Raw genomic sequence first — 16,581 nt, 5'->3', positions numbered from 1 at the left:
GAATCCGTCTCTCCTTATTTTCCCTCTTCTTCCTCACATCGTGTCTTTAGGAAACCTTCAAAACAAAAACGGAAGATTTGGGACGTATCTTACTTTTGACACTCACATCATTAGTCCATCGATCTGAACAACAATATCCCTCAGTGTTGAGGCATCTTCTATTGTTTTGGTTGAGCAAAGTAGTGTAGGAGGGATGACCGCTCCAAGATGGCCGCCGTATTTCCTGCGCCGAAGCAGCCAATGCGGCGTCTTAGTCTTATGTCTATGGTGGCGCGCTTCTTGTCACCGCGCTTACGTCTTACGCATATGACGCCGATCGAGTCATCTTGACTCCATTCCTGATGCCTGTTTGAGTAGCGGGAAATTAGAAGTAAATCAATACCTGGATAATCGAACAGTGAAGTAAACTTTCATAAACAATCTGATGGCAGAGTTCAAATTGAACTCTTAACTTTGACATGTCGTAATCGGCAAGTTTACTTTTATATGCCTTTGTCTGTAGGCATATTTAATTGTTGCTGTTGGTTGTTAAAGTTAAAGTTCGTAACAAACGTAACACGTTGCCTTTAGCTTGTTATTATTTACCCTAACGGCGTAGATAAGTATAATTAGAATATGTTTATAGCCGTATAACACCGTGACAAATCAGCGTTAGCTGGTGGTATGTACGGTGTTTGTCAGGTTGTGTTTGTTGAGCAGGATGGATGCCAATATTGGTAATATTCTGCACAGTGAGGAACAGCTGAGGAACACACTGCAGTGTGATGACAAGGAAAAGGTAACTTAACATTCTCTTCACACTCGAGTTAAATGATATTCAGCTACATTACTCATTTGTATTATTCCTTCTCAGCTCCGTAGAAAACTGGCATATTTACAAAGGGAGTATCTCAAAACAGCCCAGAGACTAAAGGTGAGACGCGTATTCTTTTTCTACACTTTAAAAAAATGTAACAGAAATCAGAAGTAAATATGAAAGTGACATCACTCTTTCCAATAATGCAGTGACTTGCAAAAGTATTTTTTTACAATTCACATTTTGTTTCATACGGGCGAGATGCGGGGTCACCCTGGACAGGTTGCCAATCCATTGCAGGGCAAAACAGTGACAAACACACTCACACCTAGGGAGAATTTAAACAGTCATTTCTTTGGACTGTGAGAGTTAGGACCTTTTTGCTGCAAGGCAACAGTGCACTGTTGCCTTTATTTATTCTATCAAATAAATAATTCATTTATTTGATAGAATAAATGAATTATTCTATCAAATAATTCATTTGATAGAATATTCAACACATAAAATGTTCACTGAACTACTGATGCAGAGTTGCTCTGCATTCTGGGGGATGTAAACAGAGGAACGGTTTTAGCTGCTCAACCTGGCAAGGTTGGTAGCATCAACAACAAATGATGATGCCACCACTCTTTGGTTACCTAGCAATAACTTGTTGGACTTGTGCAGCAGCAGTTTCAGGTTTCACCACCGTGACTCATAACTGCTTAAACATAAGCAATTATGAGTCAGTTAGTTGCGCTGCACATTATGTAGGGATATTGGAGTAAAGGAGCTGAATATTATGACACTTAAAATTGGTAATGTTCTGTGATCCGATGTTTTTTTTTTTCTTGTTTTTTTTGTCTAGTTGGATGATTTTATTAGACAAGAAAAGTTATGAAATGGTGAATCAGAATACATTTTTCTAATAAATTTTATTAGCAAAAATAATACATAATTTTTGTGGTTAAAACAAAAAACAATGAAACCAGGCCTGTATGAAACAGATTTTGATTTTAACATTTAATCAAACTTTCTTTAATTTCTTTTCACACACAAAATGAAGAACTAATTGAAGTTCTGTGAATAAGAGGTAGTGTGAGAACATGTCTTTAGCATTTCAATAAACACAAACTCCAGTTGTAAGTAGATGGCAGTGAAAAACAACGTTTGTTGGACAGAAGCTAAGCACTGATACAAGTGAGATGGGGCAAAAATGCCAATTGTCAGCTATGAGACACATTGCTGCTTTATCAAGGGAAATGGAGGAAAAGTTTTGTTTTAAACTCATGTTGGTTCTCACGCAGCGTGCTGAGTGTGTGGATGCATTGAAGAGGCATGTGAAAAACAGGATTTCTCTGCAGAAAGTCCAGAACAATCCAGAGATTACATCTAATGCCTGCATTACCCCCTCCTCATTCACATCCAACACAAACGATGCAACTCCAGGTTCACTACAGTGTCAAGGTAAGTCTGACTCAATTCTATATGGAATCTCTCATTTTACACTCCTGTAATTTCATTGGCATTACAGTTAAACCTGTACAGAAATGAACTGACGAGTACTAATCTGATGTTTATCAGGTGTAGTAGAATCCAGTACAATCAGGAGACAACAAGCAACACGATTCTCACTTTCTGGAGAACGGACTTCCTCCAAAACCCCAGATCTCAGTAGTGACGTCGCTGGCAGCCACAGACCCAGCCCAGCCTTGCGCCTGCGGTCGAGACGCAGCCGCTTGCGCTGGGAAAAGAGGAGTGCCAACGCTCCCAAAGGCTCAGACAACAGCCAGCGACAGCAGGAGCTGACAGGAAACAGAAGACCTGGAGATGAGGAGCAGACGATCAAAGACGAAGATGTCTTCATTGAAAGTGAGGAGCTGTTTTCTGATCCAGAATCTGAGTCCCCCTCTCTGCTACTCACACATTGGAGCACGCAAGAACACACCAAACCCGGGGACAAAACAGGAAATGGGAATCAAAGATCCCAGGAAGAAACAAGGGAAAAAATTGGTCCAGAAGTTGATGGAAAATGCAGTAGACCTGCTTTAACAACAGAGAGTAGAGGACAAAATGCTAGAGAAAACAGTTTAATAAATAAGATGGGAGAAGATAGTGTCAGTCAAAGCCAAGCGAGAAAACCAGTGGCATGTGAAGAGGGCAGCCATGATGGAGCCCAGATGACAGCAACTGAAAAACATGAGGACTCTGTAGAAATAATAGAGGAAAATAATCGGACCACAGCAGACGAGAACGCTGTACGTCTCCTAGACTCCTGCACATTAGTGGAAGGACTACTTTTCCCTGTAGAGTACTACATTAGAACCACAAGGCACATGACGCTATCCCAGACCCTGCCAGATGTCCAGGCTGTCATAATGTCCCAGCTGAGCGCAGGGCGACAACGCAGGAGTCGAGGCCGCAGCAGGAGAGCGAACCAGGACGTACAGCGGTCAGACCGGCACACTCAGACGGATTCACCCTCTTCCACAATTCCGTCCACATCTGTGGATTCTCTGAAGCCACCCAACACTTCCAAAGATTGTTCCCAGAGTTCCAGTGACTTTTCTGCCTCTGGCATTTCAGAAGCTCCTGTTTCGCTTCGGGGCCCCGGCGTCCGTCCACCCAAAGGGACGAGGAGAGGCAGAGGCAGGGGAAGACCTCCGAGACAACAGCTTCTTAAAGAAGGATGTAGCCTGACCTCAGGAGGTCTCCAGCCCCCCCTCAGCCCTGCACCGACTACCCAGTCGATCCATCAAGCCGATGAGACAAACACCGAACCAGTGTTATTCCAGCAGACTCCCACCCACAGCTGTCCAGTCCAACCTTCTTCTTCAGTCAGTGGAACTCCAGTTGGTTTTACTGCTGAACACCAGGAGAAAGTCTATCCTATCTTTCTGAAGAGCAGCACCAGCAGACCCCAACAGATGAACACAGGTAGACCTAGGGTACACACACATTCTGACCTGGGGTACACACACATTCTGACCTGGGGTACACACACATTCTGCTTCTGCAGACTGATGGTATTTTATTGAAGTAAAATTATTTGGCTGTGTTATTTTTAAGATTTTTGCTGAAATAAGATATTAATTCTCTAATATTAATTTATCTTTCTAAGTCTGGCGTGCCCAAAGTGGGTCTTCGAGGGCCGGCATCCTGCATGTTTTAGTTCTCTCCCTGGTTTAACGCACCTGGATCAAATGATGGCTCATTAGAGGCCTAAGAGGTAAAGGTTGTTATTACCAGGAGGGAGAGAACTAAATCGTGCAGGATGCCGGGCCTCAAGGACCGACTTTGGACACCCCTGTTCTAAGTGGAACACTGGTGGTATCCTTTGGAAACTCCATGTCAGCGTAAATGTTGTTCTCCCTTTCTTTTCTGCATTGCCAAACAATGTGCATTACAAGAGGGAAGAATTGTCAAAGCCAGCTGTTTTCATCATGAGAGCTTATTCAGTAATGAAGCTTAAGTAGACAATGTACTGAAATGGAAATCTCGGGGTATTTTTCTGCCATAATTCGAAAGCTTCTAAAATCGATAGTAGCCACACATTAGCACCCACTAGAAGGAAACCAACACACACAGTACAACACTTTCATTCTATTGGCTGAGAGGTTGCCAGGTGACTGTACTTTTCTGTTCCAAGCTCCAGCAGAAAATGGTCTGCAAGAGGAGAATTGATCCGAGCAGAGACAAGTTTTGAGAGCGAGGAGAAAGGTTTGAGAGAGCACAGTGAATATTTGAAAGAGAGCAGAGGTTTTGAGTTCAAGCATTACAAGTTTTGAGAAGAAAGACATGAAGTCCTGCTTTCAGACTGAAAGTGTTTGCTCTCGAATTATGGCAGAAAGATTGCCCCATAAGAGGCTTCCTAAAAACACAAAGGATAAAATGCATTATATGTTTATTTTTCTCCATATTGACCTGTGACCTCTGTCTGCTGTGGTTCGAGCTGGATTTTTAAATGTTGGAAGCTTTTCAACATCTGACAGTTGAGTATCTACATGCCCTGGTCAAATGTAGATACTCAACTCTGTTTTAGTCACGCTGTCCTCATTAATTACGATCATCATTTTATTTTTACATGATTGTTTTTGTTGTTTGTTTTCTTAATTTCATAATATATTTTTTCTTCTTTAACTTGTGTCCTGCAGGCTCATCAGACTCTCAGGCTCTTCTCCTGCCCTCCTCCTCTTCATCGTCTCAGACAGCTCAGCTTTCTCTTCCCTCTTTGATCAGCCGCCTGAAGAGCCTGGACATCCAGCAAGATTTTCACCTCCCTGATGATCAGTTTGCCTCTTTGAAGCTGCACAAGCTCCGTCAAGTTGCCGTGGAATCAACCCCATCACACAACACACGTAGACGCTCCAGCTGCCGGCGCAGCGCCGTTGATCTGCTGATGCCCTGTTCCCACCCGCTCAAATCCACATCTACCATCAGAAATTCTACCCGTCCAAACAAGAGCAAGCGAACATCTCCACAGCAGACACAATGCACAGTTACAGATAATTTGATAGGCACGTGGTTAAATGAAGAGCTTTGTAACCCAAGTATTCCAGAAACAAATGCAGAGCTCAGTGCGGACGCTCTCAACACCTCAGCAGAAGCTGTTTCAGTGGTGCAAGGGTTTACTGAAGAGCTTGAAGCTGGAACTGAAAACTGGGCGGCCCTCAGCATTACATGTACATCTATAAGCACAGATGAACCACAGGGTCTGGTGGACCAAACACCACACAAAGAAAATGATGTTCAACTTTCAGATGAGCCAGAAGTTGAGCATTCTGAACATGAGAAGCAACCCTCTTTAGAAGAGCTCGGACTCGTAGATGGACGCATCACTCAGATGCTTTCCTTTGATTTCTCTGAAAGTAAAGCAGCAGAGGACGCTCCGGCCAGCTGCACTAACAGCACTGCAGCAAACCCTCCTGTAAATAACCCAAACCCACAGTATCCTGCAGAAGATTTTGCAGAACCTACTAAAACAGACTCTTCTGAGGACGGAACGATTAAAAGTAAAGCCTCTCAGTTCTTGTTTAAGTCTCCTCTGGATGCAATGGGGTGCCCCTGTACAGGCCTGCCATCCGTCTACCATCCGTCACCCACTCTAGCTACCAGTCCAGTCCTGCCCTCCCTGGGAATCACCCCTAATGCTGCTCGCCTGCCCTCTGACTCCTCTCCCTCTGCTCCTCCTCTCTGCCTGCCTCCATCTCCCAGCCCGTCCACCCAGGATCTGTCTCCTCTGGATCTTTGTCCTGGTGCATCCATCACCTCCCTCCCTTCCAGTCTTCCTCCTCCCTCTCTCTGCAGTCAGCTTCAGGATTTATCAGACCCTCTGGCTCCAAGAGATCAGGGTGACAGAGAGGAGCCTGACGACTGCCCGACTCAGTCCAGGATCCAACTGCAAGGCTCGGCTGTGGAAGTGGGAATAATGACAGACGGCTCTGCAGAGAAGTTCTTACTGAGGTGCACACACACACTGGAGGTAAAATTTGTTCTTTGTTGCTTTGCTTTTTACTTACTGAGTAAAGAAATTGTGGGCATTCTCTTGAGCTGTGTTTTGTGGGGTAAGCAGTGTTTGTGCCTGCCAGGCGCCAGCAGGGGGCTCTCTGGTGGATGTGTGCTGTGTGTCAGACCCATCGGCTGGTGTGTGTGTCGCAGCAGCAGGAAAGTGGGCAGTGTGCCTGTGGAGCCAGACTTCAGAATGTAACTGGAGCCTCAAACACACTTGGACTTTCAGTGAGGTGACTTCTTCTGTTTGTTGTTTTTAGGCTTCTTATTTCACAACAAATGTTGTCTTCAATTCAATCACAGTCCATGTCCCAAGGATGTTTGTTTGGTGGTTCTTAATGTTTTGGTTATAGTACCAAACATAGTACCTTTTCCTTTCACTCAACTTTCCATTATTACGCTTGGATACAGTAAAGGGGGGATCAGGGTCTCTGATGGGGGTGTGATCGACTACCAGTCAAATTTATCAAACTTCTTGATAAATTTGACCACCACTTGCATTTGGTTCACATTATTCTTGTCATTTCTTATGTAAAATATGTTATTACATAACTGGTTAATTAGGAAAAAATGATTCCACTGGAAATATGTCTTTGCAGTGTTTCCCGTAGGAACTTGACTTTGAGGGCCGAATAAATTGATCAGCCCAATTTCTTTAATTTTGGGTGATCAACAATTGTTCGATGTCACAACATATTTAAGAAAGACTCAGATTCAAACATTTTTTTATTTAAATGCTTATTCTTCTCGGTGGTTTTTTTCTTAAAACTTCTGTTCAGCTGCTTTTTATTTTTTGTAAAGAAAGAAAGAAGACTGAGAACCATCACTTTCTGTGTCCGAGCAAAACCCAAAAGTAAAAACATAGAGGTGGACCTGGTGACCCAGACAAACAGAACAAAAGGCACAGAGGGGCCAGCAAAACTACTGCTAATACCAGATTAAACAGAAACATCCAGAAAGAACCTACTGCAAAAGAAATAAGAGGAAACATGACAACCAGCGGCTCCTGTGACAGAAATGGCTTCTGACGGGATCTGGCTTTACTTACATAGGCTAATAAAATCAATAATGTTAACTGTGAACTGCTTCAGTTGCTATATTGTTGTTTTAGCTGATTAAAACATTTTGTTGTAATTTAATGAGCTGAAGAAATGCAAGGTACTAAGAAAATCCTAAATATTTCTTGATTCAGACATGGAATATGTTTTGTGTTTGCAGCCTGTGATAAACGTGTTTCCTGTCCCAGACTCAGCCGGCCTGATATTGGTGTCTCTTGGTCAGCTGGAAATAAGACAGCTGAGGTAATGCTCTGTATTTTAATATTGTGATCTGAATTGTTGATAAAAAAAAATTAAGCTACATTTGATATACCTCAGAGTAACGGCACAACCAGCTTAGCTGCGTTTCAATGTGTGGTCAGACAAACCAGTGGGAAATTTCAGAGAAATACTCGGCCTTGACATAAAGGTGCTGATAAAGCAGTTTATCAGTTCATCAGTATATAAACTGTTTGTTTTTGCAGACTGCTGTCCTGTTGCAGCCTCAGGCAGACGCTGATACTTGAGGACATCATCCAGGCAGTGGCTGGCTTATTCAGCTCCAGAGTGGTTACCTCCTCCGACTCGGCCGCAGGCTCCACTCTGCAGGTGTTTACCCTGTCAGACAGCATCAGGTAAGGAAGAGTCTGCCTCGTCTCTTGGCACTGACGCACAGGTTTTTTAGTTTCTGAACTTGTGTGTCTGTCAGCTTGCTGACTCCTCAGCCTCTCGTGTCTCCTGGTGTTTGTGTGAGCGCCCTCGCTCCAGTAGAGGGGCTTCCTGACGCTCTCATTGGCACAGATGAAGTAGGACATCTTTTCATCTGGTAAGTGATAGTAGAATGAAGCTTGGCCAAATCATGGTTTAGAGGATGAGCACCTAACACTGTGTGACCAATTTAAAAATCAACCATAATCGTTTTTTGGAATTGTAATTTTAATGCCAAACTCTTCAATATAACACTTTTTTGTGCATGTGTGTGTGTGTGTGTGTGTGTGTGTGTGTGTGTGTGTGTGTGTGTGTGTGTGTGTGTACCATGTATTTAATACCTTGTGTGGACCATTTTCGTGACACATACTACATAGTGGGGACCCACTGCTTCTTGTGGTGACCAAAGCGTGGGCCCCACAAGGGGAAATGCTGGTTTTGGGATAGGGGTTAGGTTTAGCACTACGGCGTGAATTGAGTTTTGGTTAGGGTTAGGTATGTAATGGTGAGGGTTAGGTTTAGGGTTAGGCTGTAGAAATGAATGGAAGTCAGTGGAAAGTCCCCACAAATTCTTTTCTTTGTGTGTTTTTCCATTTTCCTTTCTTGTTTGTGTCATTCCTTCCTCTCACTCTTTTCTACCCTCTCTTCTATCATTGTGTCCTTTCTACCTTCCATATTTCCAGTTTCTTTTCTTTCCTTTTCCATACCCCAGAGTAGAAAGTTCAGGTGAAATTTGTAAACTTCTTGCATATGCAGTATTTTGAAATATCTAAAAATGACTGAGAATTCTGGAAAGTTGAGTTTGGACAATCGTGAAGCTTGGCATGTTGTGTAGGATCTTCTAAACTGATGGGATCATTGCAGTTTTCCTCAGTCACTTTGGTGCATTTCTCAGAACAGAATTAAAATTCTCCAAACTACTTGTTCAATCTTCAGATCATTGTGTCGTTGGTTCACATCAAAAAATCAGTTTCTTGCGTCTTTCAACAAGTTGCGAATGCTTTCGTACATCATACAAATGATTATGTACACATATCTGCTTTTTCCTACATTTTCAGTTGCTAGTGTCATATTGATCAAAATTTATTATACGTGTCTGTTGAATTGTCTCGAACTCCACAACATTTAAGCATAACTTTGTGTAAGGTTTAACATGAAATTTGCTTTATCAGGTTCTCATAATATATGAAACATATTTCTATACATTACCATTAGACATTTTTCTAAATCTGTCCAGAACTGGTAAATTGCTCCCAGGTGAATCCAACCAGATAAATGCGTGATAGATTGAAGGTTCATCTCATGAACCATCAGCTGGCAGATAAATAGTTTATGTAGCAAGAGTACAACACGATGTTACGTTTATGACGATGGAAGGACAAGGAGTTGGAGAAGAAGAAGAGGAGTGAGGAGGCAAAACAGAGGAAGAGGCTGAGGACATAATGCTAGTTTCCATCAGGTAATGATGCTGATGGAGCTCCTCTCACACTTCTCTTCATTCCTTATATCCATTGAAGAATTTTTTCTCATGGAGATGGAGATGGAAAGTAGAGGAAGACTGAACTGTAATTCCTGTCACACTGAATGGGCCGTTTTCCTTAAGGGGATTGATATTTTCCTCTTGTTACTTTAGATGTTTTTTCTTTGTGCTCTGCTTTCTGTATCACAATGACATGGTCTGTCAATAAATTGGAGTAAAGTCAAATAAGTGAATCTTGTCCAGTCTCTTGCCATTGATCTCCCACAATTATAATTTACAAAGTTTGTCTTCGCAACATCCATCACAATAGAACATCCCACTGTCCTATGGACAACATGACTAATCAATTTGACTGTCTGGTCTGTACCCAATGAAACAAGAACTTATTGTTCTGAGGCACTGATATGATCTTTGATGCAAATATTTAATTTTGAGATGAACTAAGGATTTCAAGGAGGAAATTAGATTTTGCCGATAATCCATGTTGTTTTGCTGTTTGTACGAATCATTTTGAGAAATGCACTTGCCATTTGAGAATGGCAAGTGCCATGATATGAGAAATCCACCAAAGCGATTGAGAAAAACTGTAATAATAAAAGCAAACTGGGTCTGCACTGGAGGAGCTGCAGAGCTTCACAGCTCAGGCGGAAGAACATATTAAAAGGACTGTGATTTTGTGATTTGTCAAAGTAACACTGCACATCATCACCCTGTTGCTACTGAGACACTTGACAGTGGCAGCATCATGCTGTAGAGTAATGCTTATACAACAGGGAGAAAAAAGCTGGACAGTTTATGTAAAGATTCATGGAGATAGTAACAGAGCAATCCTGGAAAAAAGTTTTGGAGGCTGAAATGTCTTCAGACTGAGGTGAAGGTTGATCTCCTAGCAGGATAACAAGCCTAAACATACAAAACGGGGTCCGTTTGATGGTTCAGATGAAAGTCTGATTTTAAATCCAATTGAGCATCTGTGGCAAGGTGTTTTCCATACAAGTTTATTGATTTTGAGCTATTCCATTTGCTTGTTGAAGGAATTTAAAGAGTGGCCATCTGCTGAGCAGAGTGCTGCTTGAAGACAGTTTATCCAACACATCCTGTCTCAAAGGTTACTCCTACTGTGTAAGTAGCCAGCATCTCTTGAAATGATTGTGTCACTTAAATCCTGGGTGGTAACTTTCTGTGTGTTTGATGTTGTGCAGGGAGTGTTGTTGGTCCTGCTGCAACATCAGTTTCTAAGCTCCCTGGACCAAGAGGAGAAAAAGGCAAGCGAGAAATGCTTGCTTTCAGAGGAGAGGTCGAAGCCAGCTCTGTTCTCTTTAGTCGGCATCAACCCTCTGAGTGGAAGATCTGTCTTATCTACTTGGCTGTATCCTCCAGATGGCTGGACTGGCAGGTGAGACGAAGTCAGACGGAGAACAAGGCTTGTGTAAGTTTGTTTATTACACATCCAGGTAATGCACACCTCTTCTTCCTTTGCCCTGCAAGGCTTTGTGAGGTGGACGTTAACCGCAGCAGCGTGGTGGGCCTGAGTCAGAGCGGCTGCGTCTGTGTGTGGGAGCTCGGAGAAGGGGGGACGTCCCAAATGATGGAGGCTCAGGAGGACGGGTACTGGCAACTGGCTCGATGGGGGCACAAGGACACCCTGGTGATCGGGCATCAGAACGGAGACGTCTCTTTATATCCCTACGGCGTGAGGCCGACTAAGAAAGGTGCTAAAGCTGACGCTGAAGCTCCACCGTTGTGAGAAGGATGCAAACATTAATGTAATGCAACATTAAAGTAGCCAACTTAAACCCGTCATCAGCCGAGGGCATTCTAATGTAACTAGTTGCATTTACTGAATTGTCTCTGGATAGCCAGATTGCTGTAGTTATTGGTAACTGATGCATTTTAATGCTGTGAACTGAGAACATCCCAGAAGCAGCAAAAGGAAGCTCTTTTTACTGCATATATATAACACAGTAAACCAGTTTGACTGAAGATCCTTTTAAAGCTCTGTCCCTTGTTAATTTTAGTACAGCTGCTGTTTTAACTGTTTTTTTGTTGTTTTTTTTTTATTTTGTGGATGAAAATTGTTATATAAAAAGGAACAAAAAAAGAACTGTTAGTTTGTGTTAAAATTTCTATTAAACATTTTTTATGTTTTATAGTTTAGTGTCTGTTTTCTTCTTCATTTCCAAACAAGATTAAGTCAATAAAATTTAAATAATGCTTCAACACATAAATTAAAGGTGAAAAGTCACTTCATATGAACATTAGTACCTGTCTGGCCCCATTAGCTTCTGCACAACAATTTACATTTTTCCCACAACTCCAAAGCAGTCAAGATGAAAGATGGCTTATAATCAACACTCGTTTTCAGTTTCTGTGCCCCTGGTGACTTTATTTTTGAGGTAACAGACATAAAATGGACATAAAAGCATTGAATGAGTGGCAATGGGAACTGAACCCAGGATGGCTGCAGTCTGGGCTGGCAGCTGTGTTGGATCCATTCTGCCCACTGACCAATGTCCTCAGTCTTGGTTTCATTTTGTCATTCCTTTTCTGTATAATCTGATTAGCAGGGACATGGACATGGACATGTTTAAGAATATATTTCTAATACATTAAATTTATTTTATATATATCTAATTTTATTGATATTATTGATAATTTTATTGGAGCATTTTTGAGATATCAAAATCTCCACTCAATAATCTATAATTAGGTAGAACATTAGTAGTTACACCTAGGGAAAGTTGCAGCAGCATTCCGTTAGGTAGAGCAGAAAACACTATTGCATATTCTCCTGGTTTAGCAGGCCAATTAAATTTGCATTTAAAAAATCATTGTAAGAAAGGAGATTCCCTTCATAATGCTTAGCCAGTGCAAGACCGTGTTCCATTCATTTTTCATAAAAAAGTGATTTATTCTTATATAAAATATTCCCATTATTCAAAATATAACAACTAGTAGGAGAAAGGTTATGCTTGTAAATAGGTTTCTAGACCAGAAGAGCTTGTATACGGAAAGAAGAAGAACTTTTCTGATAAACTTTTCCAACTTTCCCTTTCCCAAGTACACTTGTGTTGTGCAACCATTTTCCCTTCCGCGCAACACCTACGTCCGTTTACCGGTTCCGGGATCTGAGAGTCATTACATTCAGAAATAATGAGATATAAAACAGGCTGTAATGCCGAAAATGATTAAATGTTACAAGTCATACACAAGTAATATTGGAACAGATACAGAGTGTCATTACCGACCAGCGCTGAGTGAAGCCCAGCAAGTGAACCAAAGATTGGGACTGTCGCCAGTCCCAGTCCCATAACACTTGGATATATGATTTGGAATTTGTTTTTTAAAGATATTTTTATTATTATGGGTGAAATATCTTGGCAAAAAATATTTCTCACTGTACAATAAAATTGTTATCTTTTTTTTTTTTAAAGATACTCTCTTTTTAAAGCTTCGTGTTTTAAATCACGATTCAAACCACACCACGCTTAAATAAACCCCATTTATACTCAATTTCCCTTCACCTCCTTGTTCCGGAAACCGTAGGCAACCAACAGGATTGTGATGACCCAATCACGACGACGATGCAGCTTTCTCGTTTACCGATAGGCTATTTTCACATGGAAGTCCCACGATGCATTGCTGCAACGCCCTACAATTCAAATCCTGTGGGCCAATCAGAGAGTGCGATAACGACAGAGGCAGCAATTTAAACTTGTACCGAAAACTGTTGTCATAAGGCTGGAGAGAACAATCGAGTAACTACAGTCGGGCAGGTCTGGCGAATTATTTAATGACTTTTTTAAAGTTTGCTTTTCATGCGTCGTTGTTTTAATGGTTAATGTTGTCTTAATGAACACTTGCACAAAAAGGGCGTTAGTTTTGATTTAAACACGAATGCAAGCGGAAGGAAGCTAGCTTGCCAGGTTTAACTAGCGTCGGTTGAGTTAAGGCTAACTTTAATCGCTTCGTTGAACCGCTTAAGTGGTTTATTTCTTCAAAAAAAACAACCGAAAAGCCAAAATGAGTGCTGGTGTTGCGAAGCCAGCTCCTACATCTGCACTTTCCGATCCGAAGTCGGCGCCTCTCAAAGAGATCCCAGACATCTTGGTTGACCCCCGCACCACGAAGAGATACACGAGAGGAAGATTTCTGGGGAAGGGGGGCTTCGCCAAATGCTACGAAATCACAGATGTAGAGACGAAGCAGGTATTCGCTGGGAAAATTGTGCCGAAATCTCTGATCCTGAAGCAGCACCAAAGGGAAAAGATGACGTCTGAAATCGCCATTCACAAGAGCCTTAATCATCCGAACATTGTTGGCTTCCACGGCTTCTTTGAGGACGACGACTTCGTCTTTGTGGTCCTGGAAATCTGCAGGAGAAGGGTAAGTGTAATAATACAACGATCAATGCTTACCAAGCCTCTATATTTTAAGCGGAAAGAAATTACCATGTATTGCAACTTTAAACACCCGAATTTGTGTTACGGCAGTTTAACACAGACAGTTTATTCAAATATTACTGGAGGGACTCCAGGTTTACAGTTTAGTCAACTGGAATACGTTTTTTTTCATGTGTTTATTAAAACCTTCTTTTTTCAGTCTCTGTTGGAGCTGCACAAGCGGCGTAAGGCTGTCACAGAGCCAGAGGCCCGGTACTACATGACCCAGCTGCTGAAGGGAGTCCATTACCTGCACAACAACAGAGTCATTCACAGAGACCTGAAGCTGGGGAACATCTTCCTCAATGACGAGATGGAGGTTAAAATAGGTACTTAGCCATAATATGCTTATATAAAACTTTTAATTTCTGTACAAAATATTATGGGAATATAATTTTATCTATATAGCACATTTTCAGCAACAAGGCAATTCAAAGTGCTTTACATGAATTAAAAAGGAAATGCAAGACCTATGTGGATTTCAGAAAAATTGGCCAACAACAAGTTGAAATGTAATTTAGAGAGGAGCAGATGGATCTGGAATGATCAGTTCTCATGATTACTAATGGTCTGTAATCATTTCAAGTTAAGTTGTTGCTTCATCACTCTTTACTTGTGCAGAAAATGCACAAGTATGAGCCGAGTCTTATCAGTCAGCCCCACCATGCATGAACCTGCAATGCATCACAATACACCTAAAAGGCAGATCTTTCAATAGTAATCCATGTTTTATTACATGTTGCATGTTATTTGTTCAGATGAAAAATGCACCACTCCATTGCATATTTTGGACACTTTTTTTTGTCCTAAATATGTTGAAGTCTTAATATTTAAAACATTCCATATTTGTTTTCTAGGGGACTTTGGTTTGGCTACTAAGATCGAGTTTGACGGCGAACGGAAGAAGACGTTGTGCGGAACGCCCAACTACATAGCACCTGAAGTTCTCTGTAAAAAAGGCCACAGTTATGAAGTGGACGTCTGGTCACTGGGATGCATACTGTAAGTTTGAAAATACAGTATGGAACATAGTTTTGGAACCAAGTTGGTCAAGATCATTATCCTGACACCAGGTAACGATCCAGTGCAGTAACCTGTCCTCTGTCTGCTCTCTCAGGTACACTCTGTTGGTGGGTAAGCCCCCGTTTGAAACATCCTGTCTGAAGGAAACCTACAGTCGCATCAAGAAAAACAGCTACGTCATCCCCTGGGTAAGATTGCTGTGATTATGCTGCTTTGTGGAACATATTGAACAGGTTTAGTTTAAACCTCCTGGACTGTATGCAGCACATCAACCCCGCCGCAGCGTCGCTAATCAAGAGGATGCTGCACGCCGATCCTGCTCAGAGGCCCACCATCACTCAGCTGCAAGAGGACGAGTTCCTCACGTCAGGCTACATCCCGCTGCGCCTGCCCACCACATGCCTCACAGTCCCCCCACGCTTCTCCATTGCCCCCTCCACCGCTGCAGAGCTCGGCCAGCGACGTCCCCTCTCTGCTTTGAACAACAAGGGTAATGAGTCTCGCCTCTCTAGGTCATATTAGGCCACGGGTCTGAACGATGCCTTTAGTAGGTCTGATTCTAGATAAATATTGCTGTTTTGTTTTTAGGTGGGACAGAGAAGATGGAGGTGAAAGACGATGCTGTGCCAAAGTAAGATGAGATATTTTCTGCAAGTCTGAGTTCAAGTTTTTCTTTTTGATCATTTCTACCTGTTGCCATTGGGCTTTACAATGCCCAAGTCTATATATATATATATAAGTCTATATATAAGTGTGTATATATATATATATATATATAATTACAAACTTTGTGTTTATTACCTAAGATGGAGTAGCTTTCAACAAATAAGCAATATAAAGTATATTCTATTCTAAGTTGTCTGTTTTCAATCTGTTGTAGAGATATAAACCAGTCTGACTTGTATTCTGTTTGCAGAGAGATTGAGCCGTCAGAGAACCACCTGAAAGACATGCTTCAGCAGCTCAACAGCATCATGGCCTCCAAGCCAGCAGAGAAGGCATTCATCCGGCAAGGTCGGTTCGTTTTTCAGTTTTTCTTGGCTGTTTGTGTCAAGTTAGAAAAGATCAGCTTAGAAAAGTTTGGTTTATCTTTTCAGAGGAAGCAGAGGATCCTGCATGCATTCCCATTTTCTGGATCAGCAAATGGGTTGACTACTCAGACAAATACGGGCTAGGTAAGTATTAGAAACATCCAAAAAAGTGAGAATGTAAGACATCTGACTCCTAAACATCAATTTAGCTCTTTAACAGGACTATGAAGGGATCTGCAGAAAGCCATAAAGTGTGGCATTTGATTTTTATTCATTTTGAAGTTTGGATGTGTTTGCAAAGAGCATCAGTGCATGAGAAAAACTTGAGTTGCAAGGTGTATTCCTTGTCTCACCATGTAAGAGATACAAATCTGAAATTTACAATCAAAGACAAGATATCCCACTGGCAGCAGCTTGTAAATTATGTTTAGTCTAATTGTAAATGGCTTAAATGTTAGAATAATATATTTTTGCCTGCTTCCTGCAAGTGACATGTTCAGAGTGACTGACACAACATGATGTCTACTGATAATCACTCTATATAAATCTTTTATTAACGGGGCTACATTAGTCATTA

General features: G+C 41.7%; 2 protein-coding genes across 3 annotated transcripts in view; both read left to right on the top strand.

The window, feature by feature from the left end:
* Nucleotides 1–308: 308 nt before the first annotated feature.
* Nucleotides 309–11,613, top strand: palb2 (partner and localizer of BRCA2). 2 transcript variants are annotated; one of them, XM_015056116.1, is made up of 13 exons: nucleotides 309–778; nucleotides 854–913; nucleotides 2,083–2,242; nucleotides 2,360–3,712; nucleotides 4,930–6,257; nucleotides 6,364–6,516; nucleotides 7,502–7,584; nucleotides 7,806–7,955; nucleotides 8,030–8,146; nucleotides 10,543–10,630; nucleotides 10,711–10,904; nucleotides 10,997–11,232; nucleotides 11,405–11,613. In XM_015056116.1, exons 1-13 carry the CDS (start codon nucleotides 701–703, stop codon nucleotides 11,416–11,418), a joined length of 4,014 nt encoding a protein of 1,337 aa, XP_014911602.1. In that variant the 5' UTR covers nucleotides 309–700; the 3' UTR covers nucleotides 11,419–11,613. The 2 variants fall into 2 exon arrangements, with proteins under 2 accessions (XP_014911602.1, XP_014911601.1); XM_015056115.1 differs by having other exon boundaries at nucleotides 10,997–11,613.
* Nucleotides 11,614–13,185: 1,572 nt separating this feature from the next.
* Nucleotides 13,186–16,581, top strand: part of plk1 (polo-like kinase 1 (Drosophila)) — an 8,369-nt gene continuing 4,973 nt past the window's right edge. Inside the window, exons 1-8 of the mRNA XM_015056117.1 lie at nucleotides 13,186–13,894; nucleotides 14,111–14,279; nucleotides 14,808–14,952; nucleotides 15,068–15,161; nucleotides 15,238–15,463; nucleotides 15,562–15,604; nucleotides 15,890–15,987; nucleotides 16,071–16,148. Coding sequence (XP_014911603.1) covers nucleotides 13,532–13,894; nucleotides 14,111–14,279; nucleotides 14,808–14,952; nucleotides 15,068–15,161; nucleotides 15,238–15,463; nucleotides 15,562–15,604; nucleotides 15,890–15,987; nucleotides 16,071–16,148 — 1,216 coding nt within the window. The 5' untranslated portion in view covers nucleotides 13,186–13,531. The remainder of the gene's footprint in view (nucleotides 13,895–14,110; nucleotides 14,280–14,807; nucleotides 14,953–15,067; nucleotides 15,162–15,237; nucleotides 15,464–15,561; nucleotides 15,605–15,889; nucleotides 15,988–16,070; nucleotides 16,149–16,581) is intronic.

Source organism: Poecilia latipinna, unplaced genomic scaffold (genome assembly GCF_001443285.1).
Source record: "Poecilia latipinna isolate Pla-1442-1.1 unplaced genomic scaffold, P_latipinna-1.0 Scaffold1354, whole genome shotgun sequence".
In the NCBI taxonomy this organism is placed as follows: Eukaryota; Metazoa; Chordata; class Actinopteri; order Cyprinodontiformes; family Poeciliidae; genus Poecilia; species Poecilia latipinna.
This window is presented reverse-complemented; position numbering and strand designations above follow the sequence as displayed.

Excerpts from the sequence above, each read along its gene's own strand:
- palb2 (XM_015056115.1), top strand. The coding sequence starts at position 701 with ATGGATGCCAATATTGGTAATATTCTGCACAGTGAGGAACAGCTGAGG. Across the intron at positions 914-2,082 it reads AAACAGCCCAGAGACTAAAG|CGTGCTGAGTGTGTGGATGC; the intron begins GTGAGACGCGTA and ends GTTCTCACGCAG. Across the intron at positions 3,713-4,929 it reads ACCCCAACAGATGAACACAG|GCTCATCAGACTCTCAGGCT; the intron begins GTAGACCTAGGG and ends TGTGTCCTGCAG.